The 12,878-nt window shown below is 42.0% G+C and overlaps 1 protein-coding gene across 2 annotated transcripts; it reads left to right on the top strand.

The window, feature by feature from the left end:
* Nucleotides 1–241: 241 nt before the first annotated feature.
* Nucleotides 242–12,751, top strand: LOC147014756 (uncharacterized). Of its 2 annotated transcripts, none has more exons than XM_085852986.1 (5): nucleotides 242–473; nucleotides 2,138–2,230; nucleotides 3,195–3,227; nucleotides 4,869–4,994; nucleotides 9,838–12,751. In XM_085852986.1, the coding sequence occupies exons 2-5, from the start codon at nucleotides 2,143–2,145 to the stop codon at nucleotides 11,082–11,084; spliced, it is 1,494 nt and encodes a 497-aa protein (XP_085709112.1). In that variant the 5' UTR covers nucleotides 242–473; nucleotides 2,138–2,142; the 3' UTR covers nucleotides 11,085–12,751. The 2 variants fall into 2 exon arrangements, with proteins under 2 accessions (XP_085709112.1, XP_085709113.1); XM_085852987.1 differs by lacking the exon at nucleotides 242–473 and adding an exon at nucleotides 1,021–1,202.
* Nucleotides 12,752–12,878: the final 127 nt, after the last annotated feature.

The following is a 12,878-nucleotide window of genomic DNA, read 5'->3' as shown; positions in this document are numbered from 1 at the left end:
AAGCCAATCGTTCCTTACCAACGGTTTCGAATGGAGCGCTTGCTTGAATGCTTAAGCCACTTGGCGAGCGCTCTACAAGTTTTAACCATCTTGCAAACAAGCGAGTTTAAACATGCAAAATGTAATATGCGTTTTACTTGGTGTTATTAATCGGTAATCTGTGAGGTAATTATAAACGTTATCTCTGACTGCCGAGAGGGCTTTGTGATTGGCTAGTTGGCGGAGGGGGGCGGGGTTTATGTGTGGTTGTTTAATCGTCACGTGGTGGTTTTTGTTTTTATTTTTTTCGTATTTGCAGACTATTTAATCGTTTCTTTGGTGATTTTTTATATTTTTCTGAGGTAAATAAGGCAGTTTGGGTCGTCCTCTCATCCTTTTCAGTCTCACTGAACGGAAGTACATTTGATTCGGGCTGTTTTCTTCTCCATTTCCATTAAAATCGGCCTTTGTCTTTTTCAGACTCCGACCGACTGGTATGTTCCGAACGGATTATCATTATATTCATAGCATGCAGGTATATTGAGAAAAATAACGAACGAACCGTCCATGAAACCCCCCAATCCCTCATCGGTGGTTAATAAAAAAAAAAAAAACATAACTGTGAATTGCATGGAACTCTGTTTAGTTTTAATTATTTTTTTGGCAGATTGATTAATGTCCGTTAATTGTTTAACATCTTCGCAACTACGTAAAAAAAAAAAATATTCGCACCTTTAATAACATTCATATCGGCCAAATAACGTGCATTGGGGGAGATCGGCTACGATGGAAAATGCTATGCTTATACACCGCCTAAGAGAGAATGCGACTTGGCACAATATATATATATATATATATTTATATATATATATATATATATATATTTATATTTATATATATATATATATTTATATTTATATATATATATATATATTTATATTTATATTTATATATATATATATATATATATATATATATATATATATATATATATATATAAAATCGTTCACGTGAAACATGGGACTTTTCAGCCACTGGCAATTCGCAAAGAATACATCACAACCCTTTTTACATACATTAGCTCAAAAAGTTGTGAACGGATTATATAATGTGACAAAACTTTGCGGATGAGTTGGTTGGTGACAAGAACGAGCCGATTCGATTTTGGTTCAGGTCTGGCCTGTCGGTGGGATACCAATCGTAAACTGTTCAACCTGGCTGAGGTAATCTTTTCACTCATTCCAAACATGATGGAATTTTCAAACCCTCATCTTCCCTTCTACTCATTCCCGCCACTCATTCCCTCTACTCATTCCCTCTACTCATTCCCTCTACTCATTCCCTTACTCATTCCCTTCTACTCATTCCTCCCACTCATTCCCTTCTACTCATTCCCTCTACTCATTCCCTCTACTCATTCCCTCACTCATTCCCGCCACTCATTCCCTTCTCATTCCCTCCTCATTCCCTCCACTCATTTCCTCTACTTATCCCCTCCACTCATTCCTCCACTCATTCCCTCTACTCATTCCCTCTACTCTTTCCCTTCTCTCATTCCCTCCACTCATTCCCTTCACTCATTCCCTTCCACTCATTCCCTTCTACTCATTCCCTTCCACCCATTCCCTTCTACTCATCCCCCCACTCATTCCCTCCACTCATCCCCCCCACTCATTCCTTTCTACCCATCCCCTCCACTCATTCCCTCCACTCATTCCCTCCACGCATTCCCTTCACTCTTTTCCCCCACTCATTTCCCCCTACTCATTCCCTTCCACTCATTTCCTCCACTTATTCCCTTATACTCATTCCCTTCTACTCATTCCCTCTACTCATTCCCTCTACTAATTCCCCTCTACTCATTCCCTCCACTCATTCCCTCCCTACCATTAACCTGACATATGCATCTTGTCCGAATCCCACCATCTCCATAATTGTTTCTTTGGGTCAAATTGTGTGAAGGGTCTCCTGCCCTACCCTGTTGATGAAGAACGAACATTATGCTCCTCAATGTGTAAATCGAAATGGAGTAGTTGTGGGAGTGGGGGTAAGATTTCGTGTGAATCGTTCTGCCTCCTTGGCAAATAGAACACAAAATCTATGAATACGAGAGATCTGTAATGCACAGGATGCATGTGCTTACCTGCTCTTTGTACAGGTGTGATGAAGATTGCGAGCAACGAAACGATTCCAAAGGTGATGGGTGTGGCCGAGGGAGTGAACAATGCCGTTGCATTGTCCAACAAACAAGGTGAATGGGAAGTTGCATTGATAGAATCTGGAAGATCGGAGGCAAAATCTCTCCACCCTAGAAGTTCCAGGTTTGAATCCAGGCTCGCCAACTCAAAGGCGGTTATGCATGCCTTGAAGCTCTCTGACCTAGGATCCCATTTTGTAGTTCTCTCTCTTCTATCACTGTTATTCACTTCATTACCTCCACCACTGAAGGTGGACGGAGGTTATGTTTTCACCCCCTGACTGTGTCTGTCTGTCTGTCTGTCTGTCTGTGAGCAGGATATCTCAAAAAGTTGTGGGTGGATTCAGTCAAAATCTGGTGGACATGTTGGGTATGAGAAAAGGCCGAGTTGATTCGATGTAGCTCTGAAGATCTGGATCCACATCCTCAAATGTTTTTTAAAAGTGATTCTTCACCGTTGAGAGATGAGGCCAAATACAGTACATGGCATGATGGCTCCAAAAGTTTTGGATGGATTCGGACAAAACTTGGTGGATGAGTCGGTTAAGTGAAGAGAACGAGCAGATTAGATTTTTGGTTGAGGTCTGAATCCATATCCAGCCTATCGGTGGGGATACAAAGCGTAAACTGTTCGACCTGGCGGAGTTGTGTGCCCTCTCGAGTGCCATTCTTGTTCGGTTTGAATTTGTTTTGTTTCTTCTCAATCTTTCTGTACATCGTCTGAGAGCTTTATCCATCGACTGTGTGCACGGTATATAATGCATTGTGAATGTACTGTGTATTTGTTGTGACGTCAGATCCGGGTCCAGGTCTTGCTGTCGTGATGCAAACTTTTATTCTCGTGCTTCAGTGTCGTAATCGTCCAACATCACCTTCCTCTCACCACCACTGTGTTTTTCATTCTTTTCCTCGTGTTCTTGTCATTGTCTCACCTTTTATCGTCCTTCCTTTGCTCTCCTATGTTTTAACTCGTACCCACCCCTTAACACCATCTTGGTTTTTATTTTTTTTTCTGCAGATTTGGTTCTGGTGGTGAAAATGGACCCTGAAGGTAATGAAGCATTTGGGGATTGTTGTGAATGGGGTGGGGGATGCTTGAAGAGAGCCTTTGTGGGTAGGGGGTGGTGGCCATAACTTGATTGCATTGATTAAAATGGGGTTTGTGCAAGGTTATTTTGTGTTCAATGAACGTTATTGTTTATATAAATTTTTTTTTTTTAATAATTAATTGAATGTCACAAAACCCTAAGGTTCTTTGCTGGATCTGTCTGGAAGCAGACCCAGAAGGCAGCTCCAAAGTTGTTTACTTCTAAGTCGAAGAAAAAAAATCGTCGTAAACCCAACACTCCGATGCAGCATGATACATAGCACAGCAAAGCAACTGATGATTTACTTTTCTTCTCCCCTTCCTTCTACTATGCCTGGTGTTGGCTTAATAGTTTGGGTGGTGGGCTTTGGATCCTAGGGTCCTGAGTTCAAATCCTGCTTCGCTGTTGAATTAATACCAGGTGGGGTTAACTCAGCCTGTTATCCTTCCAAGGTCGGCAAAATGAGTGCCAGCATGCTGGCATCCTGTGTCGGAGTGGTGACCCATCCAGGATTGTGCCCAATAGCCAAGGAGACTGCTTAGGCAGCAACAACGCTCTGCACAGAGTATGGTCCCCAATGGATGGATGTATGGATGGGGGCACATCTTTCTGTACTGAGGGGAGCAATTTGTAGGTTTAAGAATCACTCTAGTTGTAACACTGTGAAATTGCCCGTTTCACCTGTTGTTCAAATTTTTGAGATTTTACCTCTCCATGGCAGCTTAAGGTAAACTGGATACTTCTCTGCTCCAAATAAAGTATCCTCAGACCGAATGGCGATTTTGCGCTGTATGAATCCACAGGTGAGTCACTCAGTGCTGCTGTTGTCATGCAGAATGGTTTTGATGCGTTCAATTTCAGCAGCAAGTCGACAGGGTCAACAGATGCCTCACGCTCTATTACCAAGGTTGTTCATAAGGGCAATCTTTTAGAATGTTGAGCAGAAAGAGTCCCACCGTGTGTACTGCCTAGTGAAGGTAAACTTGGGGTAGATTGGAGCCAATAATCCATCCTCAGTCTTCTTGACTAATATATCTAGAAAGGGGAGTACATTTGATTGCTTCATCTCAAATGTGAACTTCAATGTGAGATGAAGCCGTCTAGTTGGGGTTTGACTCCCGATGCAGCTATAAACTATCATACTGGTGTTTAACAGGCAGGGTGAGTCATCAATGTGTGTGCCGTCCCTCAGATGTAGTTAAACTGGGATTCCTGTCTGCCGGCGTTAGTTGGTGGACGTTAAAGAACACCTGGAGTCCTTCGTGAAAAGTAGGCGAGCTATTGCCGACACCATGAGCAATTTCCAAATTCCTTCCTTGACTCTTGGAAATGCAACGGCAACCAACTGAGTATAACCATTTCCATGAAACTGCTTTGGCAGAACCGACACTGTAACTAGGTATGGTACATCAGATTCAGAATTTGACTTTTTCCAAAATGTTGGTGTTTTCCTCAAGGCTCATTTCCTGTGAAGGATCTAAATCGATTTCTAGTAAGATAGCCAGCTTAATGTCCTCCAATGGACATCAAGCTTTATGAAGCAGCGACTAATGTTGTTACCATGCTGGATTGGCATTTATAGTCATTTGATATCTTCCCCACAGAGAGGATCGATGATGAACGTGGATCGAGTTTTTCTCGTACTTTGAAAGAAGCTTCTGGCAGTGGCTGTGAGATTGTGTCTCAATCATCCGGTTTTCAGCAGGACTGTGTCCCTCTCTTTGAAACGGGTGAGCTTTTTCTGAAGCTGTTGCATGTTTGATGCTGCAGTGATACGTGTTTGGTGGTGGTAGAAGGAGTTGGGGGAGGAGACCGGGTGTGTGTACGCATTGTTGTTATGGTGGGAGGAGGGGTGGATAATTAGGTCATATTGGCATGTGTATCATATCTTAGAGGTATGTGTACTCACCTTTGAGCTGTCTAGATATAAACTGTTCAAATCTCAGCCTAGCTATAAACTGTCACCATGGTGTTTCGCAAAGAGGGCGATTCATCAACATGTAAGCCGTCCCTCGGATGGCCGTAAGATTGAGCTTTGTCTTCCAGCATTATTGGACGTTAAAGATCCCATTGTATATTTCATGAAGAATAGGCGAGTTATTGCCGGCACCCTGAACAAATTCAAAATTCCTGCAGTGATTGCTGGGAAAGCAACGGAATACCAACTGGCGACAAAACCAAACCAGCATAACCAAAACGCCCAGCATGACCCTTGCAAAGAGACTGCCTTTGCAGCACCAATGCTTTGTTAAGTATAACAATGATGATAAACATATCGATTGCCATCGGTCATCTTTGTTTTGCCTTTTAATGTCAAAGGGTGCTTACTAGCTAAAGCATAACTTTCGAATAAACGTACTGATTTGCACAATCCTGAGAGTGGAAGGCTTTGAACCAACGTTGAAGAAGATCCTTTTGGCAAATGACAACACCATTGACAATAAAGACGACAAACAGATCCTAACCAAAGCCACAGTGACGGTCTGTTGCTACTGAAGCATGGCAATTGCGTTCTTCCTTTGCAGTCATGTTACAGTTGATGTTTGCTTTCTGAAACTCAAAATAATTTTTGATGCCTCTTTCTCTCCCATTCCTCGTTTGATCATTGTTGTATTTAGATGCCAGGACAGCATAAACCAACCACATGTTAAATTATCACTGGGGAACAATTTTTTTTCTTATTATCTGTTGCATGAGATTTTTCAACTGATTCTATGTATTTTTTCAACGCTGATTTCAAATCTGAAATCGGTTTTCCTCTACATGCTCTAGTTTTCATGCAATTTGAAACTTACGATTTTTGCAAAAAAGGACACCCATTGTTATTTGCACAAGGGATAACTTGAGAACTAGGAGTGCGATTTCAGACTTTAGTGGAAATATACGATGCCTAAACTGCTAAATAACTATAGACTGTATTCGTTTTGCTGCTAACGATTTATTTGATATCAATTTTCTTTATCTTTATTGATATATATTCTTTAACCTTATGTTTTTCTTTGTTTCAGATCTGATCATGGCTTCTTCAATAAGACATAAATGTGAAAATAATCCTGATGCATTCTGTTATGTATGTGGCTGCTACACACTACTTCGTCAAAAGCGCAATATAACATCGTTTGTAAGGTGTGCCTATAAAGCCTGTTTTGATGTTCCACTTGGCGACCAAGACAATAAATGGGCTCCTCATTTTGTATGTCATAATTGTGAGGAAATGCTTCGTGACTGGACAAAAGGAAAATGAAAGGGTCTGCCTTTTGGAGTTCCCATGGTTTGGCGAGAACCCAAGGACAACGTAACTGAATGTTATTTTTGCCTCGTCAACACAAAGGGTGTCAGCAAGAAAAACCGGCAAAAGATCTCCTATCCCTGTATTCCCTCAGCAATTCGACCTACTCCGTACTCTGAGGAACTCCCCATTCCAGTCTTTAATGGTTTTGTATTATCTGAAGATGAAGGCAATGAACATGATCAGCAAGAGCACGAGGGTCGTGATGACGGGCTTCAAGAAATGGTTTCAGAATCCGAAGCCTCCTCATCTGATACCAAACAGTCATCAGCCCCTCAGCAGTTTAGCCAACCGGAATTGAATGACTTAGTGCGTGATTTCAGGCTCTCCAAGAAAGCAGCTGAGGTATTAGCCTCCAGGCTGCAAGAAAAAAATCTACTTGACCACTCTGCAAATGTTTCATATTTCCGAAAGCGGGACCAGATCTTTGTCGCCTTTTTCTCAGAAGACAAGCAGTTTGTTTACTGCCATGATATCTCAAGTCTTCTCAGGCAATTAGGTGTTACTTCGTATAATCCAACAGAATGGCGATTATTTCTGGATACCTCAAAGCGCAGCCTCAAGTGTATTCTCTTGCACAATGGCAATGTTTATGGAGTGGTTCCAGTTGGTCACTCAGTGCATTTACGAGAAGAACATAATGACATAAAAATGGTCATTGACTTGCTCAAGTATCACGAGCACAACGATCATTTGTGTGGACCTGAAAATGGTCAACGTTCTCCTTGTTCAACAGAAAGGCTTCACAAAGTTTCCATGCCATCTCTGCATGTGGGACAGCCGAGCTTGAGAGAAACACTGGATCCAGAAGGAGTGGCCCATCCATGAAACTCTGGAAGCAGGCATGCCAAACATTGTGAATGACCCAATCATCAGCCGAGAGAAGATAATTTTTTCCCCACTCCATATCAAGCTCGGCTTGATGAAACAGTTCATGAAAGCATTGAGTACTGATGGTGAATGTTTTCAACATATAGTTTCTGCTTTTCCTGCTTTGTCTTTCGAGAAGATCAAATCAGGTGTGTTCGATGGACCTCAAATTTGTGCCCTTGTACGTGATGAGGAATTTGTAAGGAAGATGAATGACAATGAGAAGACAGCATGGCTGTCATTCGTCACAGTTATACAAAACTTTCTTGGTAACAAAAAGGCAGATAACTATGAGTTTCTGGTTACTAGAATGCTGTTGGCTTTTCACGATCTTGGGTGCAACATGAGTGTCAAGCTCCATTTCCTGAATAATCACTTTGATCAATTCCCTGAGAACCTTGGGGCTGTAAGTGAAGAACAGGGAGAGCGCTTCCATCAGGACCTCATGACGGTGGAAGAGTGCTACCAACGGCGATGGGACAAAAATATGATGGCAGACTTCTGCTGGAGCATCAAACGAGATTGCCCTGTGGCAGTCCACAAACGCAAGAGCTACAAGTGCAAATTCTTGCCTGAATAGGACCTAATTGAAATTTGCATTCCATCCTCATCAATTGTTCCGAATCACCTATCGTCTTTATGTCGAAATATATATTAATTTAAATTTGCTTTTAATTCAAATTGTAACTTACCAAATAAATGTTGAAAATGTTTAATTGCAAAATATATGTTTAATATAAATTTTCTTTTAATACAAATTGTAACTTACCAAATAAATCTTGATAATGGTGGATTGCAAAAAATCTAGAGCTTACAGAGAGAAACTAACATCAGATTTGAAATCAGCACACTCAAATTAGGTAAGATCAAGTGCTGGTATCAATGCAACAAAAACTTTGTTCCCCAGTGTTATCGATCATAAACCTGATATTCACATGGTTATGATTAACTTTTCAAGATGGTGAACTCAATTGCCCAGAGGGAAAGCAATTGCTTTGAAACCAAGTTGTGTGGTTTGAACGATTGTCAAAATAATGCTAGTCATTTGTTGATAAATGTTGGAGGAACACGCCATCTGTCGCTGTGTTACTGCAATCGGCAGTTGTGCAACGGCTAATTGGATGCTCATTTTGGTTTCAAAAAAACAACTGTTTTTTTGAAGACCATTGTCTTCTAGGTTACCGCATTGTCGATACGATGACACAAATACACATGACCAACACTAGTTTGTGTTTGTGCACCCCTCCAGTTCGTTCATGCGTACATAGCAGCACAAGGTTGTGGGGTAGCATCATTGGCTGAGGGCATGGTTGTGCCGCTGATGCAATGCTCTCTGTAGGTTAGGGCAGGAGTTGTAATTTGGCCATGGTGCCGGCGATAGCTCGCCTACACTTCACAAAGGAGAACATATGATGTTTAACATCCACGAACAAATGCGGCACATATATTGATAAATCCCCCTGTCTGTGAAACACCAGAATGACAGTTTATAGTTGAGGCGGGATTCAAACCAGGGCGAGACAGCTCAGATGAGAGTGTGCGTACCTCCAGGCCATCCTGTCAGCCCACCACTTCCAGGAATGCAAATCGCCATAAAAATATTTAAAACATTTGAAGGGAATACACCAACTGTCATTAGATCGTAATACAGGCACTCCTCACTTAACGACCTACCTGTTTAACGACCGCTCGGACTTAGGACCAGCTCTCCGACCAGTCGGGTATCGCACGCTGTACGATAACTTTGGTTGTGGAAACAGCAGCCTGGCATCTCAGCGTCATTTCCTCGCCATCTCAAGTCCTTCCATTTCACGACCACTACCACACTTTGAAGGATTCAATGACTAAAATGTTAATCTGAATTTTTTTATTTTTTTTATAACTTTAATGTTTTTTGGGACATCATTTTTATAATTTTTGCTGATTGTATTTTTATGTTCTGTAATATGTAAGAGTTATGCAAATTAAAACAAAGTTATCAAGTTGGAGTTTCCTTTAGACCTTTTCTTTATTCAGAATCAATAAAATCGATTACCTGTATTTACAGTATGCAAACCGAAGTAATGTATATTAGAGCTGATTTCCTCTCTTCTGTTTATTACAGTATACAGTACACTACTGGATAAACATTTAAAAATATATCCTCGCTTATCGACCAATTTGCTTAATGACCGAGTCGTAGGAACGGAACTTGGTCGTTAAGTGAGGAGTGGCGGTATTGGTGTTTGTTTTTGGGTGCCATGTGCAAGATGATACGTAAGTACAATACAAGGGGTAAAGCTGATTTTAAATTTAATTATATGGAGTTTAATCATGCCATTGGCTGCTGGGTTTGCATTGATTCGGTTAGTAGCACTATCATATTGGTGTTGATCCCCTTTTTCAATTCTGTCTGTGTGCGCTTGCATGTACAGAGTTGAAAATTCAGTTGAACTGTCCAGAAAGCGACGTGAGCCTCCAACAAGATGGGACACCAAGCATTGCGAAGGAGGTGCAAAGCTGTCACCTTTACTGCAAACCATCAGAGGCTCGGCTAATACGGACGGGCGCAAGGTTATCGGAGGACACAGACTGGAAAAAAGGTCACAAGTGTTTATCTTGTGGCAGGATCTGTACGACCAGGGCCAGCCTGCTCACGCACCTCCGGTGCCACTCTGGGGAGAGGCCATTTGATTGCTTCGAGTGCGGAAAAGCTTTCAAGTACAGATCGAGCCTCGTTATTCATCGCAGGACTCACACGGGCGAAAAGCCGTATGTTTGTACATTTTGTGGGAGGGCCTTCACGCACAAGTCCAGCCGAGCCGCCCATTACAAGAGCCACACCGGCGAACGGCCTTGGGAGTGCAAAGAATGTGGGAAGGCATTTGCAGACCGATCCTGTCTGGCGGTTCATCTCCGTACACACACTGGTGAAAAGCCTTATGAATGCAAGGAGTGCGGGAAGTCTTTTGCACATAAAACCAGCTTGGATGCTCATCACAGGAGTAAAATGCACAAAGGTCCTCACAAGTGCAATGATTGCGGAAAGATGTTCATGTACAAGTCTCGATTTTTGAGGCATGTCAAGTGCCACATAGACAGCCAGTGCAGCATGCTGTTCAAGTGTACAGTTTGTGGTAAAGGATTTCAGATTAAATCGGGCCTTACAAGGCATCTGAAGTTCCATTCAAATGAACGTCCATTTTCATGTAGCGAATGCGGGAAGGCATTCCGCGAGAAATCGGGCCTCAAGTCTCACAGCTTGTGCCATATCAGAGGAGATACCATCAAGAAAAAGCCTTTCAAGTGTGAAGAATGCAGTAAAACATTTTGCCGGAAGTGGGAACTGGTAGTCCATCAAAGGTTCCATTCTGGGGAACGTCCGTTCAAGTGTGTTGAATGCGGCAAGGCTTACCATGAGAAATCGGCTTTGACGACGCATATCCGGTGCCACACAGGAGAAAAGCCTTTTAAATGCACAGTGTGTGGGAAAAGTTTTTCGCGATCAACTGTCCTGGACATCCATCAAAACTGCCATTCTGGTGAAAAACCATTCGAATGCACAGAATGTGGCAAGGCCTTCAGTCGAAAATCGGTACTCGACAAACATCTGAAGATCCACTCCAGGATCTATCGAGCAATTGAATCGAAGAAGCTTGGGGATCATCAAGCAAGCAATTAGAACCTTTAATCATCTGGTACTTTCAAAGGCTGAAGGGAAGATAGTAGAACCCAAAATATATTTATGAAGGGTTCGTGTATGTATACAGTGGGGTGCAAAAGAATGAGTCGACTTGAATCAATGCCCAGCTTTTTCAAATGACGATGTCAAACACAAATTTGTCATCATAGTGAAGATATGCATCCATATTCTTTAACTTATTAGTCCCCTACCGGTATCACCGGAGGGGGCCTGTAGGTTTGCTCTCCGTCTGCCTGTCCGTCCCACCTGTGGTTTTTCAGACTTTTTTTTTTCCCGTACCCTTTAACATATTCAACTGAAACGAGGTACACAGTTTTATAATGACAAGTTACAAAACAAGTTTGAGTTTCAGGGCGTTTCGTCATGTTTTTTGTTTTTTTAATGGAGTTATGCCCTTTTTGGACAAAAAAATATCACATCAGTAGGGAACATGTATTGCAGAGCAATTTTCGCTCTTGTTATAGTTATTATTGATTGACACCGTCTTAGGGAGGTTGGGAGAGTGACACCTCACCAAACATATATATATATATATATATATATATATATATATATATATATATATATATATATATATATATATATATATATATATATATATATATATATAGTTGAAAGTGTGTCTGTGTGTCTGTTTCTCTGTGACCTATGCACGCGAAAAGTACTGCACTGATCCTCACCAAACTTCACATGCTGACAGAACATGTACCTGGGAGTGTCCCGATGTAAAAGAATTGTACTTCCGACTTCCGGTTTCCGAATTATGACGTCATCACCTGATTTCGTAACGTTAATTTTTCAAGTTCAGCCGATTGACATGGGACCAACGGAATTTGCTGGAGAATGAGAAATTAATACTACAGTCAATTGAAGACAATGACTTCCGACTTCCCGGTTTCCGAATTATGACTTATGCATTCGACACACTTGCAAAAATGACCGCATGTATATTGTACCGTATAATGATATAATAATCATCTGTAAGTCATATTTTATTAACATTTTCTTTGTTCATTATTGTTATAACCATGGTTATAAAAACCATCTATATATTAATACTGAAGGACCAATATTGTGCTCCTCCTAGCGGTCGCGTCACGTTTTTCTCGGTACTGTGACCTGGACTGAAAGAAACTTCGTACCTGTAAGAGTGCATCCCACATAGTGGCAATAGACAAACTTCAACTCTGAAGCAGAATAAACACTTTTCGTTTTACATTCGTTTACATGGCGACGTGTGACGTCACCGCTGAGAGGCGTCAGGACGTCATGACATCATCGGTCATTCGCTGACGTCATTATGTCTGTCGTCGACAGACCGTTACCGCTGAGAGGTGTAATTCCACTCCTCGAAAATAGCGTCTGCAATGTAAAACCCTCTTCTGCACATGCTGACTACCTCAGAATGTGAATTTCACACAAAAAATGTAACAAGAAACATTGTATCTTCTATATATTAATACTGAAGGACCAATTTTGTGCTCCTCCTCGCGGTCGCGTCACGTTTTTCTCAGTACTGTGACCTGGACTGAAAGAGACTTCGTACCTGAAAGAGTGCATAGCACATAGTGGCAACAGTCAACTTTCAACTCTGAAGCAGAATAAACACTTTTCGTTGAGACGGGGGCGAGGAGTGAAGAGACGGGGGCGGGGGATGAAGAGACGGGGGTGGGGATGAAGAGACGGAGGCAGGGAGTGAAGAGGCGGGGGGGGGGATGAAGAGACAGGGGCGAGGAGTGAAGAGGCGGGGGCAGGGGATGAAGAGACGGGGGC

Source organism: Eptatretus burgeri, chromosome 13, assembly GCF_056783735.1.
Source record: "Eptatretus burgeri isolate ZD-2024b chromosome 13, Ebu_testis_v1, whole genome shotgun sequence".
NCBI classification, from domain to species: domain Eukaryota; kingdom Metazoa; phylum Chordata; class Myxini; order Myxiniformes; family Myxinidae; genus Eptatretus; species Eptatretus burgeri.
Note: the sequence above shows the minus strand (reverse complement) of the source record. Positions and strands in the feature narration are given on the sequence as shown.

Coding starts and splice junctions, on each gene's coding strand:
- LOC147014756 (XM_085852986.1), top strand. CDS start 2,143: ATGAAGATTGCGAGCAACGAAACGATTCCAAAGGTGATGGGTGTGGCC. Junction 3,228..4,868: donor GGTGAAAATGGACCCTGAAG/GTAATGAAGCAT, acceptor TCTTCCCCACAG/AGAGGATCGATGATGAACGT. Junction 4,995..9,837: donor TGTCCCTCTCTTTGAAACGG/GTGAGCTTTTTC, acceptor TTGCATGTACAG/AGTTGAAAATTCAGTTGAAC.